Source organism: Euphorbia lathyris, chromosome 4, assembly GCF_963576675.1.
Source record: "Euphorbia lathyris chromosome 4, ddEupLath1.1, whole genome shotgun sequence".
NCBI classification, from domain to species: Eukaryota; Viridiplantae; Streptophyta; class Magnoliopsida; order Malpighiales; family Euphorbiaceae; genus Euphorbia; species Euphorbia lathyris.
Window position 1 is genome coordinate 25,917,829 of NC_088913.1, and position 12,627 is coordinate 25,930,455.

General features: G+C 35.6%; 1 protein-coding gene across 1 annotated transcript; it reads left to right on the plus strand.

Moving 5' to 3' along the window:
- Positions 1 to 5,325: 5,325 nt before the first annotated feature.
- LOC136226575 (receptor-like protein kinase FERONIA) lies at positions 5,326 to 8,266 on the plus strand. Its single transcript, XM_066015142.1, has one exon. The coding sequence runs from the start codon at positions 5,642 to 5,644 to the stop codon at positions 8,084 to 8,086; it is 2,445 nt and encodes an 814-aa protein (XP_065871214.1). The 5' UTR covers positions 5,326 to 5,641; the 3' UTR covers positions 8,087 to 8,266.
- The last annotated feature ends 4,361 nt before the right edge of the window (positions 8,267 to 12,627 follow it).

Genomic DNA, 12,627 nt, shown 5'->3' on the forward strand with positions numbered 1-12,627 from the left:
TTACCGCTTATTTTCTTTTAACTTATTTTTCTGCCCAAACAACTGGAAAATTAGAAAAAATATTTTCCTACATAATATTTTACTCCAAACAAACATGGCCTTAATGTGCTACCCATTGGTTGAATTATTTTATTTTGAGGAGATTACAAAACTGGGTGGAATGGAGGACTCATTTACATATTTAGACCAACTACCCAACCTATTATATATATATATATAGACTATGATTTAGTGACTTTCCCAAAATACTCCAAACATTTCATGCTCTCCCTTCTTTTCTATCAGTTTCAACCTTTTATCTTCCTTATCCTGTGTATCATTTTCAACATTTCATCTTCCCCTTCCTTTATATTTTGCAGAATTACCTTCATTTTCTTCATCACCATGAGTATCTTTTCTTCCTCTCTTCCTCTCTTTATCTCTTGATTCTTCATCTTTCTATTTCTAGAAAATTAAGTCATGGTTCTTCATTTTCATGTTTCATTTCGTCTATTGGTTTCTTTCTTCTTGTACGAATCGAAGGTATCGTTATTCGACCTTATTCTGCTTTTTTTTCTACGTTTATCATATACTTATTGTCGATTTCAATGGTAAAATGCAGAAATAATGTAAGCATCTCACTCGTACCATACCAGTGCTTTCTGAAGCCGCTATGTCAAATGAAGGAGAATATCGATCAGTTAAAATAACACAGTCTGTGTTTGACAACAGACTACACTCAGTGGCGAATCCAGGATTTGAGGGAGCGGGGGGCAAAACTCTACCTAAAAAAATTTTAGACAAAAATTGCAAAATTGTTCAATTTTTTATGATAAAAAATGCAAAATTGTTCAATTTTTTGTGATGAAAAATGCAAAATCGTTCAATTATCATGCATTATTTTCATGATTTTTTTGATAAAAAAACATAAATTTTAATGTTTTCGACTCGTAATCATCCATTTCAGGGATTCTCGAATTGTTACGCATCAAATATCCCTAACGTTTTGGGTCATGAGCAATTTTACCCCTAACATCTATAATGGTGCAATTTTTTTAATTTTTTTGTCTAATTCATACAAAAGATAGTATGTTTTTAATATTTTTCACATCCCAACATATATTTGTGATTTGTTACTGATAAAATAACGCAAGGTGTGAAGTGTAGATGACAAGATTCATGATCGAGAAGACAATTTGATGAATTATTTCTCAAATTGACCCAATTTATCAACATTAGGGGTAAAATAAAACTGTTTTTGGCTTCCAACATTAGGGATAAAATTGTACCATTTTAAACGTTAAAGGTAAAATTGCTCTTGACCCAAAACATTAGGGTTATTTTTGCAACTTAACTATTCTTTTTGGACTTAAATTTTTTTTTTTATGGGATGAATTCAAGGGGGGTGCAAATGGCCCATTTGACCCCTACAACTGCCACTGACTACACTTATGCAGCAACTCCCCCATTGGTCGTTTAATTCTCAATAAAGGAGATAAACCCTGGAAATTAGAGCATCTCTAATGGATATAACTTAGTTGTTACTTCTCACAAATTAGTTATACCCAAGCATTAGAGACTTTGTTTTTTTTATGAACATACTTACTTCATTAGATGAAAAAAGTACAATTACAATCAGAAATCCATAAAGAAAATCCTAACAAAACCACAAGTGAATGAAATTGACTACAAAGAGCATTAAAAACCCATAAAAGGTATAAAAAGTACAAAACACAATGAAACATATATTTTTTGGAAATCAAAATCCGTAGAAGAGCAACTGCAATCCGATCTTCATCATTCAGACCCTTTCGAATATTCGGATCAGAGTCCGTTCTTTTGTTGTAACCACATAGATTTATTGATCCACGTATAAAATAAATCGTTTCCACACTTACTAAATCCGAAAAATATATAAATAAAAGAATGATTGGGAGCAAATACAATTCAAACAGGTATAGAAATCCGCAAAATATATGGATACGGAATAAGACAAAAAAAAAATCTTTACCAATATTGGTAACAACCCTTTTATCTCCCGGAAATAAGCAAGGAAAGAAAACAAGACTAGCTTTTGAAGATCACGCGAGCGCCAATTGGTCTACATCTTATGCGTATACTACACTCTCCAGATGTAGGCGTCTGGCGCCTCAAATAAATCAAACAACACCACTTTCTTGCTTCAATCCTCAAAAACGGCGATCCTTCATTTTATTTTAATATTTTTTTCTTTTCCACTTAATGTTTTTTGTAATCCACTATAAAAGGGTAACTATTTTTTCTTCTTTTATATCACAGCCTTCATGTTAAATAAACTACTTCTTTTCAAACTATCTTAATATTAATATTGTGTTTTATGCAAATAAGCAGTGGCGGAGCCAGAGCTCAAAGTCTAGAGGGGCTCCATTGCATGAATTTTTTTTTTTAATAACGACTTAAGGCTTTGATTTATAGTAGTCAAATCAAAACTTTCAAATTTTTGATAATATAAGGGTAAATTTGATCATAATTGGAAACATTAAGGTACAAAACAACTGAGAATCAATATAAAGTAAGGATAAGGTGCAAAAATACTTTAATGTTTACACCTAAGAACAATTTAGAAGAAAAAAATTAAAATGAGATAAAAAGTGAAGAGAAGAAGATTCGAACATAAAACCAATTGAATGTAGAGATTCCTTTAATTATCACTACAACCAACTATGCAAACCTAGTTTTATGTCATATAATCACATTCTACATTATAAGTACTAATTTTAACTATTTTGGGGGCTGCTCGAGACTGAACCACTGTTCGTCAAGGGTGTTCCGGAGGGTCGGAGGGTCGGGAGACCCTCCCCTACCCCTCTTGGCTCCGCCCCTGAATGAAAGGTTATCATTTGTAGGGATAAAATACAAAAATACCCTGACGTTGACACTTAGAAGAAATTTTACTTTTAACGTCTAAAATTATGTAATTTTAGCTCTGACGTTAGAGTAAAATTGCACCATTTTTATGTTAAGTTAAAATTGCTTTTGAGTATCAACGTTAGGAGTATTTTCGCACTTTATCTCTTATTCTTATCTCAACATTGTATTTCATCGCGAAATTTTACCAAATATTTTTTTATCTCGAAATAATAATACGTATTGAATTAATTATTTTATTTGATAAATAATATTTATGAAATTAATAATAAGTATTGGATTAATTATATTGTTGGGTTTGATAAAAAAAATTATATTATTGAGTAAAAAATTGTTAATTGTATGTTAATTGAATAAATATGGTGTGTTTTATGACAAGTGGGGTCTACTAAAAATTGAAGTAACAATGTGCTCTAATGATATGTAATTATAGAGTGTTACTTTTGATGATGTGCAGGTAGAAAGTAACAAACTTTGTCACTTAGGATTAGAGATGCTCTTAGATAACCTACGACAAAAATTGACATAATATAGGGAATCCAGGGAGGTTGACGCCTTATTTCTATGGGAAGGGGAAATTATCACACTCTTCTTTCGATGAATGACTCTAAACAAGCTATTTGGAGTGGCGGTGTCATGAGTTTGAAATCGGGATTTTTTTTTTATTGCACAACCAATGCACAAATTTGGGTTTGCATATATGATCTCCTATGGGTATATTGAGACACTGTTATTTTAGCTTGTATTGCTAAATGTTTAGGTGGCCTTCTCCACTCTCGAAGGTGTTTTTGGCCACTGCATTAGGCTTTTATTGGATATAGACCTTGCTGGTACTTTACCAACATCCATTGGTATTGAAAGGGATGGGAAGAAATTGAGGATTTCGGTTGCATATGAAATGCTTCTCGGGTATCGCAAAGTTTGTTCCGCTATCGATCATATGTCATATCAATGTAGACAAAACAAGTCTTCAGGTGATTTAGAGGACAAAAAGAAAAAGGCTTCTATAAGTGGTGCACTAGATAGTATCAAATTAAGACACACTAGTCGGTTTGCTCATGCAACTGCAGCTCCTAAACCCCGTCACTAGTCTCCCTCTCATACTCATAAAAGTACACATCATTCTCGTGGTCGCACTCCTCCTAGACAAACTTAGCGTGTTGTTTCTAAGGATCCGCATGTGCAATTCACTATCCTAGTTATATATGTTATTAATCATTTGCATGCTGATTTGAACATATTACCCAAGTATAATACCACGACTGATACGATTATTAACAACTCGGTTAATAATGGTTCTAGACCTGGTGCAATTGTAATAGTGCACCTCTTGATTGAAACAACTAACACTTTCAATTCGATTGACCTTAATGATGTCCATATTGAGATATTACATCACGTCAAATTGGATTTTGAAAAGTCAATTTCTTTTTCTTTCTCTTTTTGCTAGAATTCCAAAATTTTATGGAATTCCAAACCATTAGAATTCTAGTGTGAAGAAGAAAAAAGTCAAATCCCTCGTACCATGTCATTGTTATCTTGATTTTATTAACGGAGAAAATCACTGAAATTATGTTGTAATAAAAGAAATTACAAGTACGAATGTGAAATAATGTGAAATCATATGGGTTTAGTTGAGATTAACCCTAAAACATATTAGTATTTTCATATATATTAACCTGTGATTTGTTAACATTTATCGTGATCAATTAGAATCAATTATAAACCAATTTTAACTAAACTATTACAAGTTATAAAATTCCTTTTTGATTTTTTACACTGAAAAATAAAATCCAAACATCTAATAATTTACTTGTCATTTGTTTTGTAATTTTGAGCTCGACTGTATACAATTAAAAGCTTAATTTTGCAGTTAGCGTCAAATTCATCTTCCTCATCTGCCCCATTATAGATGTGTGTTTTGTTGGCTTTCCCCTGTTCCAGCTTCTCTTTGAAGAACCTAGAATCCCAAACTGGAGCAGGTGTGTACGTTTTTTTGGAATGTAAAGTCAGCCATAATCACGTCGTCCACTTGAGTGGGTGCCCAAGGAAGCGGTGGAGAAAGAACTCAAGCTTAAGTCCATGCCAGAGAGATTGAAACCTAATAAGATTATTCACACCAAGGAGGGGCATCCCCTTTCCACGAGTTGGAGGTATGAGTAGGTATAGTTAGTTAGAAACTGGATTTTATCTTTAATAGACATTTGCTTGTAGCGAACTTTCGTGTCTCATATTGCAGTTGTGCGTGGAGCCTTGGTTGGGCGAATTGGCCCATGGGAAGCGTTTTGATCAATTAATTTCACCAGCACCTTCTCTGCTCTTCAAACCTGCCCCTAGGCAAGGTCCTGATTGTGTTTCGATAGCGGAGTGGGGGCGGAATGCTCAACTAGTTCGGATACTCTAGCGGCGAAGTCTGCAGCTAAGGCTAGGTAAGAATCACCAAGATGCCAACCCTCCCTTTTATAACTCTCTAGTACCTCAGTTACGAATAAATGTTATAGGTTGTCATTGTCAGGTGAAATAATAGTTAAGCCCCTAATATTTTCATTTCTCACTATCTTCACGATGGAACAATTTAGAATAGAATAGTTGATGTTGAAGATAAAATGGAAATTCTCACTTTCTCTTAGCATCACTCATTTAGAGGTGGAGCGTAAGCTACAAGGGGTCAACAAGACCAACAAATTCCACAGGGTTTTACATGGTCTATTTAATTTACATAACAGAGTTCAAAAACTAATTTTCAGAAACTGAAATGGGTATGTTTGTTTTCTTCTTCTTCTTCTTCTTATTTAATTGTTGCATTGTACCCTTTTCAGCTGAGGATCTGTCCTATTATTATGCTCCTTCAGATTCTATTTCAATAGATTGTGCCCTATCATATCCTTCATCTTTTTCTGAAAATCAACTCCATTCAACATTTTCATCAGTATCCAGAGTTTATGCCCTGCATCCTGATAACCGGGAGAGACCAAGCGTGTCTGCTTGTATTTATAGAAACCAGTTCACTCACAAACTCTCTGTCTCTGTTGTTGGCCCCAAATTCATTCGATTTCACTTCATTTCAGTTACTTATTCAGGCTTGAGTTTATCCAAAGCATTGTTCTCTGTCAGTGTTGGTCCTTACACTCTTTTAACCACTTCTGAATCTTCATATTCTAACCTCCATGAAGTAAGAATAGTAAGAGAATTCTGCATCAATTCACAAGACCAATTATTAGATCTGACTTTCACCCCATCATCAAACATTTCAGGTGCCTATGCCTTTGTCAACAAGATTGAGATAGTCTCTATGCCTTCAATGCTTTACATTCAACAAAACATTCCTCTTCCCCTCATCGGCTCTTCTCGTAGCTATTCTATGATGAACTCTACAGCCCTGGAGACTATTCACAGGATAAACATTGGAGGGGACTTGATCCCTCGCCTTGAAGATAGTGGCATGTTTCGTTCCTGGGGTACCGACGGCTACTATTTTATGAGTAGTGATGAAGATCAGACAGCTAGAATTCAATCAGAAATTGAGATCAGGCCAACCTCATTGAAACCAGTATATGCAGCTCCAGTCCAAGTTTACGCCACTGCGAGGACGGTTTTAGGTATGTCTGCAAGTAACAATAGTGTTAAATGGTCATTTCCTGTTGAATCTGGATTCATTTATCTTGTTAGGCTTCATTTCTGTGAGATTTCAAGCACAATTAATCAAGATCATCAAAGGGTTTTCAGTGTTGATATCAACAATCAAACTGCTGAAGATCATGCTGATATTTTCAATTGGAGACATGGGGCTGGACTTCCGATTTCCAGAGACTACATAGTCAATTTTTCGAGGCATGGAGAAAGCATAAAGTACTTATCAGTTTCTATTAGAAGTAACAATGGATCATCAGCAGGTCCCATTTTAAATGGTTTGGAAATTTTGAAGCTGTCCAGCGACCTTTCGAACAATCTTGCAGGACAGTACCCTTTTGGATTAAGAATTCATCCCAATCCGAATTTTAAAGATAAAGTTGAAGATAATGTTGACAATCATCAAGTTGTGATACTTACACAGACAGTCTATGTTCTTGCTTGGAGCTTCCTAGCAATGTTTCCTCTTAGCATCTTCTATATGCTAGTTTCAAGTTGGAGACGGACTTGTAATCAACAACGGCAATCATCTGAACATTGTCGAATCTTTTCGATTCAAGAGATTAAGACAGCAACCAACAATTTTGCAGATAGTTTGGTAGTTGGCTCGGGCGGATTTGGAATGGTTTACAAGGGGTGTATTAGTATAGATGGTGGTACTAAAACCGTCGCAATAAAACGCGCCAACCCTAATTCACACCAAGGTCTAAGAGAATTCCAAACTGAAATCTCCATGCTTTCAAACTTCAGGCACAACAACCTACTGTCTTTGATTGGATATGCCTCCAAGGGTGAGGAAATGATCCTTGTTTATGACTATATGGCACAAGGTACACTCCACGATCACCTGTATAAAACTCGAAAACCTACACTTCCATGGAAGGAAAGGCTTAAAATATGCATTGGAGCAGCGCGAGGATTGCATTACTTGCATACAGGTACTAACAAGAGTATTATCCACCGCGATGTTAAAAGCTCCAACATTTTGTTAGATGATAAATTGGTGGCAAAGGTCTCAGATTTCGGGTTATCAAGTGCAATGTCGGAGTCTAAGACGCATGTTTCAACAATAGTAAAGGGTACTTTTGGTTACCTTGATCCTGAATATTACCGACGGAGAAAACTGACGGAAAAATCAGATGTGTACTCATTTGGTGTGGTGTTGTTTGAGACAATATGTGCTAGGGCGGCTGTTTTCGAAATCAAAGACCAAGACGAAGAAGAAGAGAGAGTAAATTTGGCGGAATGGGTGTTAAGTTGGTATCAGATGGGAAGTGTTGAATGTATAATTGATCCTTGTCTTAAAGAAAAGATTGCTCCTGAATGTTTTAAGACTTTTACTGATATAGGAATCAAGTGTTTGGCAGATAAGGGGAGTGAAAGGCCATCTATGGAACAAGTGCTGTCTCGTTTAGAGATAGCAATGCAGCAGCAAAATGCTTCTGGTTTCGGAGAAAACAAAGCTCCAGAAGAGAGGATGATTTGTGGAGGAGAATTCATTGATTTTAACCATTCAGATCAAACTCCTGGGGTCGAGTTTTCTGATATTATGTTTCCTACTGGACGTTAGCCTCCTTATATTCTCAAAAATTTCTATAGTGGTTCGGGTGTAATAAACAGTTCTATAGTGGTTCGGGTGTAATATGCATAATCAGTTACATATTAAATAATTGGTGTAAAAAGAATATTGTATACTTATTACATTTTTATTAGTAAGATGCACTGAAATTTCAATAATAATAGAATTTTCAATATCAGGAGACTTGGAATGTCTTTTTTTTTTTTGTCCAAAATTTGAGTATTTTCATTGAAAAGATTACTTACGATTGTATAAACATTTTCCTATTATATCTCTTATGACCCTTTTCTTTTAACAAAGGAAGAGAAATAAAAAAACAGAAACAAAAGGCCACACTAAGAAGCAACAAGTCGGGGGAGAGCAACTCCTAAATAGTCATCCTTCAGCTTTGGCAACAGATCTTGAGGGATCTGACCAATATCGGTCACACAAATTGGACAAGAGAACACTTTTCTCGTAAGAAAGTTGGCACAACGATTTCTTTCTCTATACATATGAGAGATTTTAATATGCTCAAAACTCTTCATAAGAATTTGAATGTTTCTGATCAAGGACCGAGAGAGATGGTGAACGGGACAAGAGTTATTAATCATAGATACTACATTGGCACAATCTGATTCAATAACAAACCTTAAAGCCTATTTGGATTTAGCGAAGTGAAGATCCAGTAGAATATCCTAGAGCTCCGCTTCAAAGGAGCTCCATTTCCCAATATTATGTATACAACCACCAAGCCAAGAACCATTGTTGTCTCTGAGTAAGCCACCAACAGTTATGGGAACCATCAGAGTCGGTCCTGACAATTTAGGGGCCTAAGCAAAACAAGCCGTAAATGTCCCTTTAATATAAAATTTACTAATTGATATTTATTCATATCATTGTATAAATTAATTGTTAATTTTCAAAATTAATCAAATTAAAAATAGTTCTTCTAAAATGGGGTAATAAAATGAAACTTGTTTTCTTAGGCTTGACTACCCATAACATTTATATATTAAAAATACATCAAAAAAATATCAAAGGTGAGAATCGAACTCATGCACTCTTTAGTTGGAAGACAATGCAATACTATTATGCTAGTTTGAATTTATTTATAATATTTAAAACATAAGAAATTTATTTACAAAGTAAATTTTTTTGGGCCCCCTTCCGGCCTTGGGCCCTAGACCGGCGCATCCCGGGCATAGGCCCAGGGCCGGCCCTGGGAACCATCAGTGTTTAACTTCCAACATAAACTATCAGGTTTCGACCACCCCAGCCACCTTTCAATCTTCTTTGATTGAGAGTTAGACAAATGAATAAGATCCCAACATTTATTATTATCAGCAGCTTCTAGGCGAATAATGGTCCCTCCTTGTTCTTTGAGGAGGCAAAAAAAATCAGATTGAAAAAGAGATTTATTTCTCCAATCCCAAAGGACATTATAGACTATAATAAAAAGATGTTTCCAATTAGAAAAAATTACAAAACTAGGTCAAATGGGAGGCCTATTTACATATTTAACCCATTTACTCAACCTACTACATATCTAGACCGATTTTGTGTGACGGTCTCTCCAAACGCGAACGGTCTCTCCCCTCTTCTCCTTGGTTACACGAAACGGTTGGCAGCTCCTCCACTAATGATTCCAAGACTTTTGATCTTCCTATCTTCCTTTAAATTGCACGAAATCTGCACAATTTCTCCAAATCACAATGTATTTCTCTTCTTCCTCTCTTCATCTCTTGATTCTGCAAATTCCTAATCCTAGAAAACGAAGCCATGGTTCTTTATCTTCCATTTCATGCTCGTTCGACGAAATGGTGATTCTACGTTATTTTCATCGTTTTTACCAGTTTATCATATTGGTTTCGTCGAAAAATGTAAGTATATACTATTTTTTCTGCGTTTTCCCTATAAATCCACTTAGCATATGAGTTTTTCGCGAGGTCTGTAGGGAGAAATTTATTGATTTCACTTCGCGAAACGATGATTACGCGAAGTGTGCGAGGTACTTCGATAAATTTCTCTCGCAGACTCCGTAAAAATCATCGTTTCACGAAGTCAGAGCGTCACATTCCTCCTCGCAGACGTCGCGGAATCATTGTTTCGCTAAGTAAAATCACCCTCTTCCTTGCACATTTATGTTCACATACTTAGTGAATCATCGTTTCGCGAAGCCAAATCTTCATTTTTTCTGACTAACACGATTAAATTTTTCTGAAGATGGTTGAATACATAATATTCATTCCTGGAAGCCGGCGTGTTAGGGTGCCATGAGAGACATCCATTCCAAAAGGTCTAGACTTCCAACCATCGGTCGTTAATAAAAGCTTACACTGTCGGACACATCCATCCATGTGGTGAATAAGAGCCTATGTATCGTGAGACATCCATCCATCGGTGGTGAATAGTGTTGGTCCCGTGTAATGTAATAGGATTAGTTCCAAGGGGGGGTTAGGAACTAATGTAATTTTTTCGCTTAATTATGCTGAATTAATTTAATTCTTTAAATTACTTCACTCAGTTTTGATCAGCAAGGCTGAGCGTAGTGTAAGACAGCTTTAGTCAGATGTTGACTAGAACTGTTTCACTTGTGAGTTGGGAAATAACTCTTGAGGTCAGCTTCCAACTCAGCACTCTGATTACTTAGCGTCGGTTTATACAAATTATATACTGAGTAATTTAAGCAAACAACACATACATATATATATATCAAGAGAAGGGTTAGAGATTACTCAGCAGTCTTATCCTGGTCCGGCCTCACCGCCTACGTCCAGTCCCCAGAATCCTTCCGAGCTTTTTCAATCCACTATTGAGCTCTTTAAAAGTAGAGCACAAACCGTTTACAAAGCAATTGAGTATGCAAGAGTACCGTCCTCTATTCGTCTACTCAATCCTACTGAGCGCTATAACCGAACACTCAGATTTTCTCTCCCACTGAGTACTAAAACCGAGTACTCAGCTTCACTCTCTCAACCTTTACAATTGATACAAGATTTGTTCTCTCAAACGAAGAACACTTTAGATGAATACAAATTCACTCTAGACTTTTACACAGAGATTGGATTTGGGTGTAAGAACTTGCGTTTTCTATTTAGACAGCTTCTATTTTGGATTTTCACTCTTGTGAAGATTTGCTTTTCTGTCTGTGCTTTCTTATTTTTCGGTAAAGGATCCAAGAGATGAATTTGTCCTTTTATAGTAAAATCTGAAGCTTCAATCATTTGAATTCGGACATATCCGTTGAATTCAAACAGTCTTCTTGCGTCATTCATTGGTCAGCATTCAGATTTGTAGGCCAATCCTGTCGTCTGAATTTAGCAGGCGCCAGGCTTGCCAGTTTCGTCTTCTTGCGCAAGGTTTCGTCTTCTAGCGCCAGGTTTGTCTTCTTACAAAACGCCAGTTGATCCATGCATCTCGAAAAGGTCTCTTGGCGCAATTCCGAGGCTTCTGAATTGGTGCAGACCTTTGTCGGACTTTGTCTTCTAGTTAACGGATCATTGGTGCTGTCCTGACGAACACTCAGCTTGATTTAATTGACGTTGCCTGAGATCTTTATCTTTGACGAGACTGAGTTACGTTCTACTCAGCTTCTTCGGTCAGCTTCGTCTTCAAGCGTTTGTTCTGAAGAAGACTTTTCTTCTATGATGCTGAGTTGTGTTGTACTCAGCTTTTGTGGCTTATGCTGACTTCGTTCTGTCTTACTTTTTATTTATGTTCTCATTTATTAATATACTCAACATTAAACAAATACATTAGTACAATTAAATCAAAGCACTTAAATTTAATTGTCTTAATCATGAGATTAACTTAAATAATTTCGTCAAATCAAAATCATGTGGAAAGGTGTTTCAACAAATAGGAGTCTATGTATACTGAAGTGATTTATTAGGAGTTTATTGTGGCAATCTTGTTTTGTACCGTGAGAAACATCCATCCATCGGTATTAAATAGGAGCCTATGTATAATGAAGTGATTTGTTAGAAGTTTATTGTGGCAATCTTGTTGTAAATTTTGATAATGTTATGATTTTAATGTTAGAATCCGTTGTTGCTTGGCATTTTTTGTTATATACCACTTCGCGAATTAGCTTCAAAACACATTCAGGCTTCGCATATGCTAATTAAATTCATCAACTAAACCAAACATTAGCTTCTCAGGCTTCGCATATGGTAATTAATTTCATCAAGTAAAACCAAACATTAGCTTCGCAGGCTTCGCATAAGATCGAATCTGCGAAGTCAGACGGGAGGGAGATAGACGCGCATAAATATTGAAAGTATTATGAGAAAGTCACACAAAATCAGTCTAGATATGTAGTAGGTTGAGTAAATAGGTTAAATATATAAATGGGCCTCTCATTTAACCCATTTTTACAATGAGGAAATTACACAAACACTCACTTATTGAGTATATTTTACAATTAACTTTGTTCTTTTTTTTTTTAGCTTTTATCAAATTCGTATTTTATATAATTAGAATATCAAAAAACCCCAAAAAATTTAGTTTTTTTTGTCATATTGCACGGTTATACAGTTTTTTTTTAATGA

Bases quoted from the DNA above. Each gene is read 5' to 3' on its own strand.
- LOC136226575 (XM_066015142.1), top strand. From the start codon at position 5,642: ATGGGTATGTTTGTTTTCTTCTTCTTCTTCTTCTTATTTAATTGTTGC.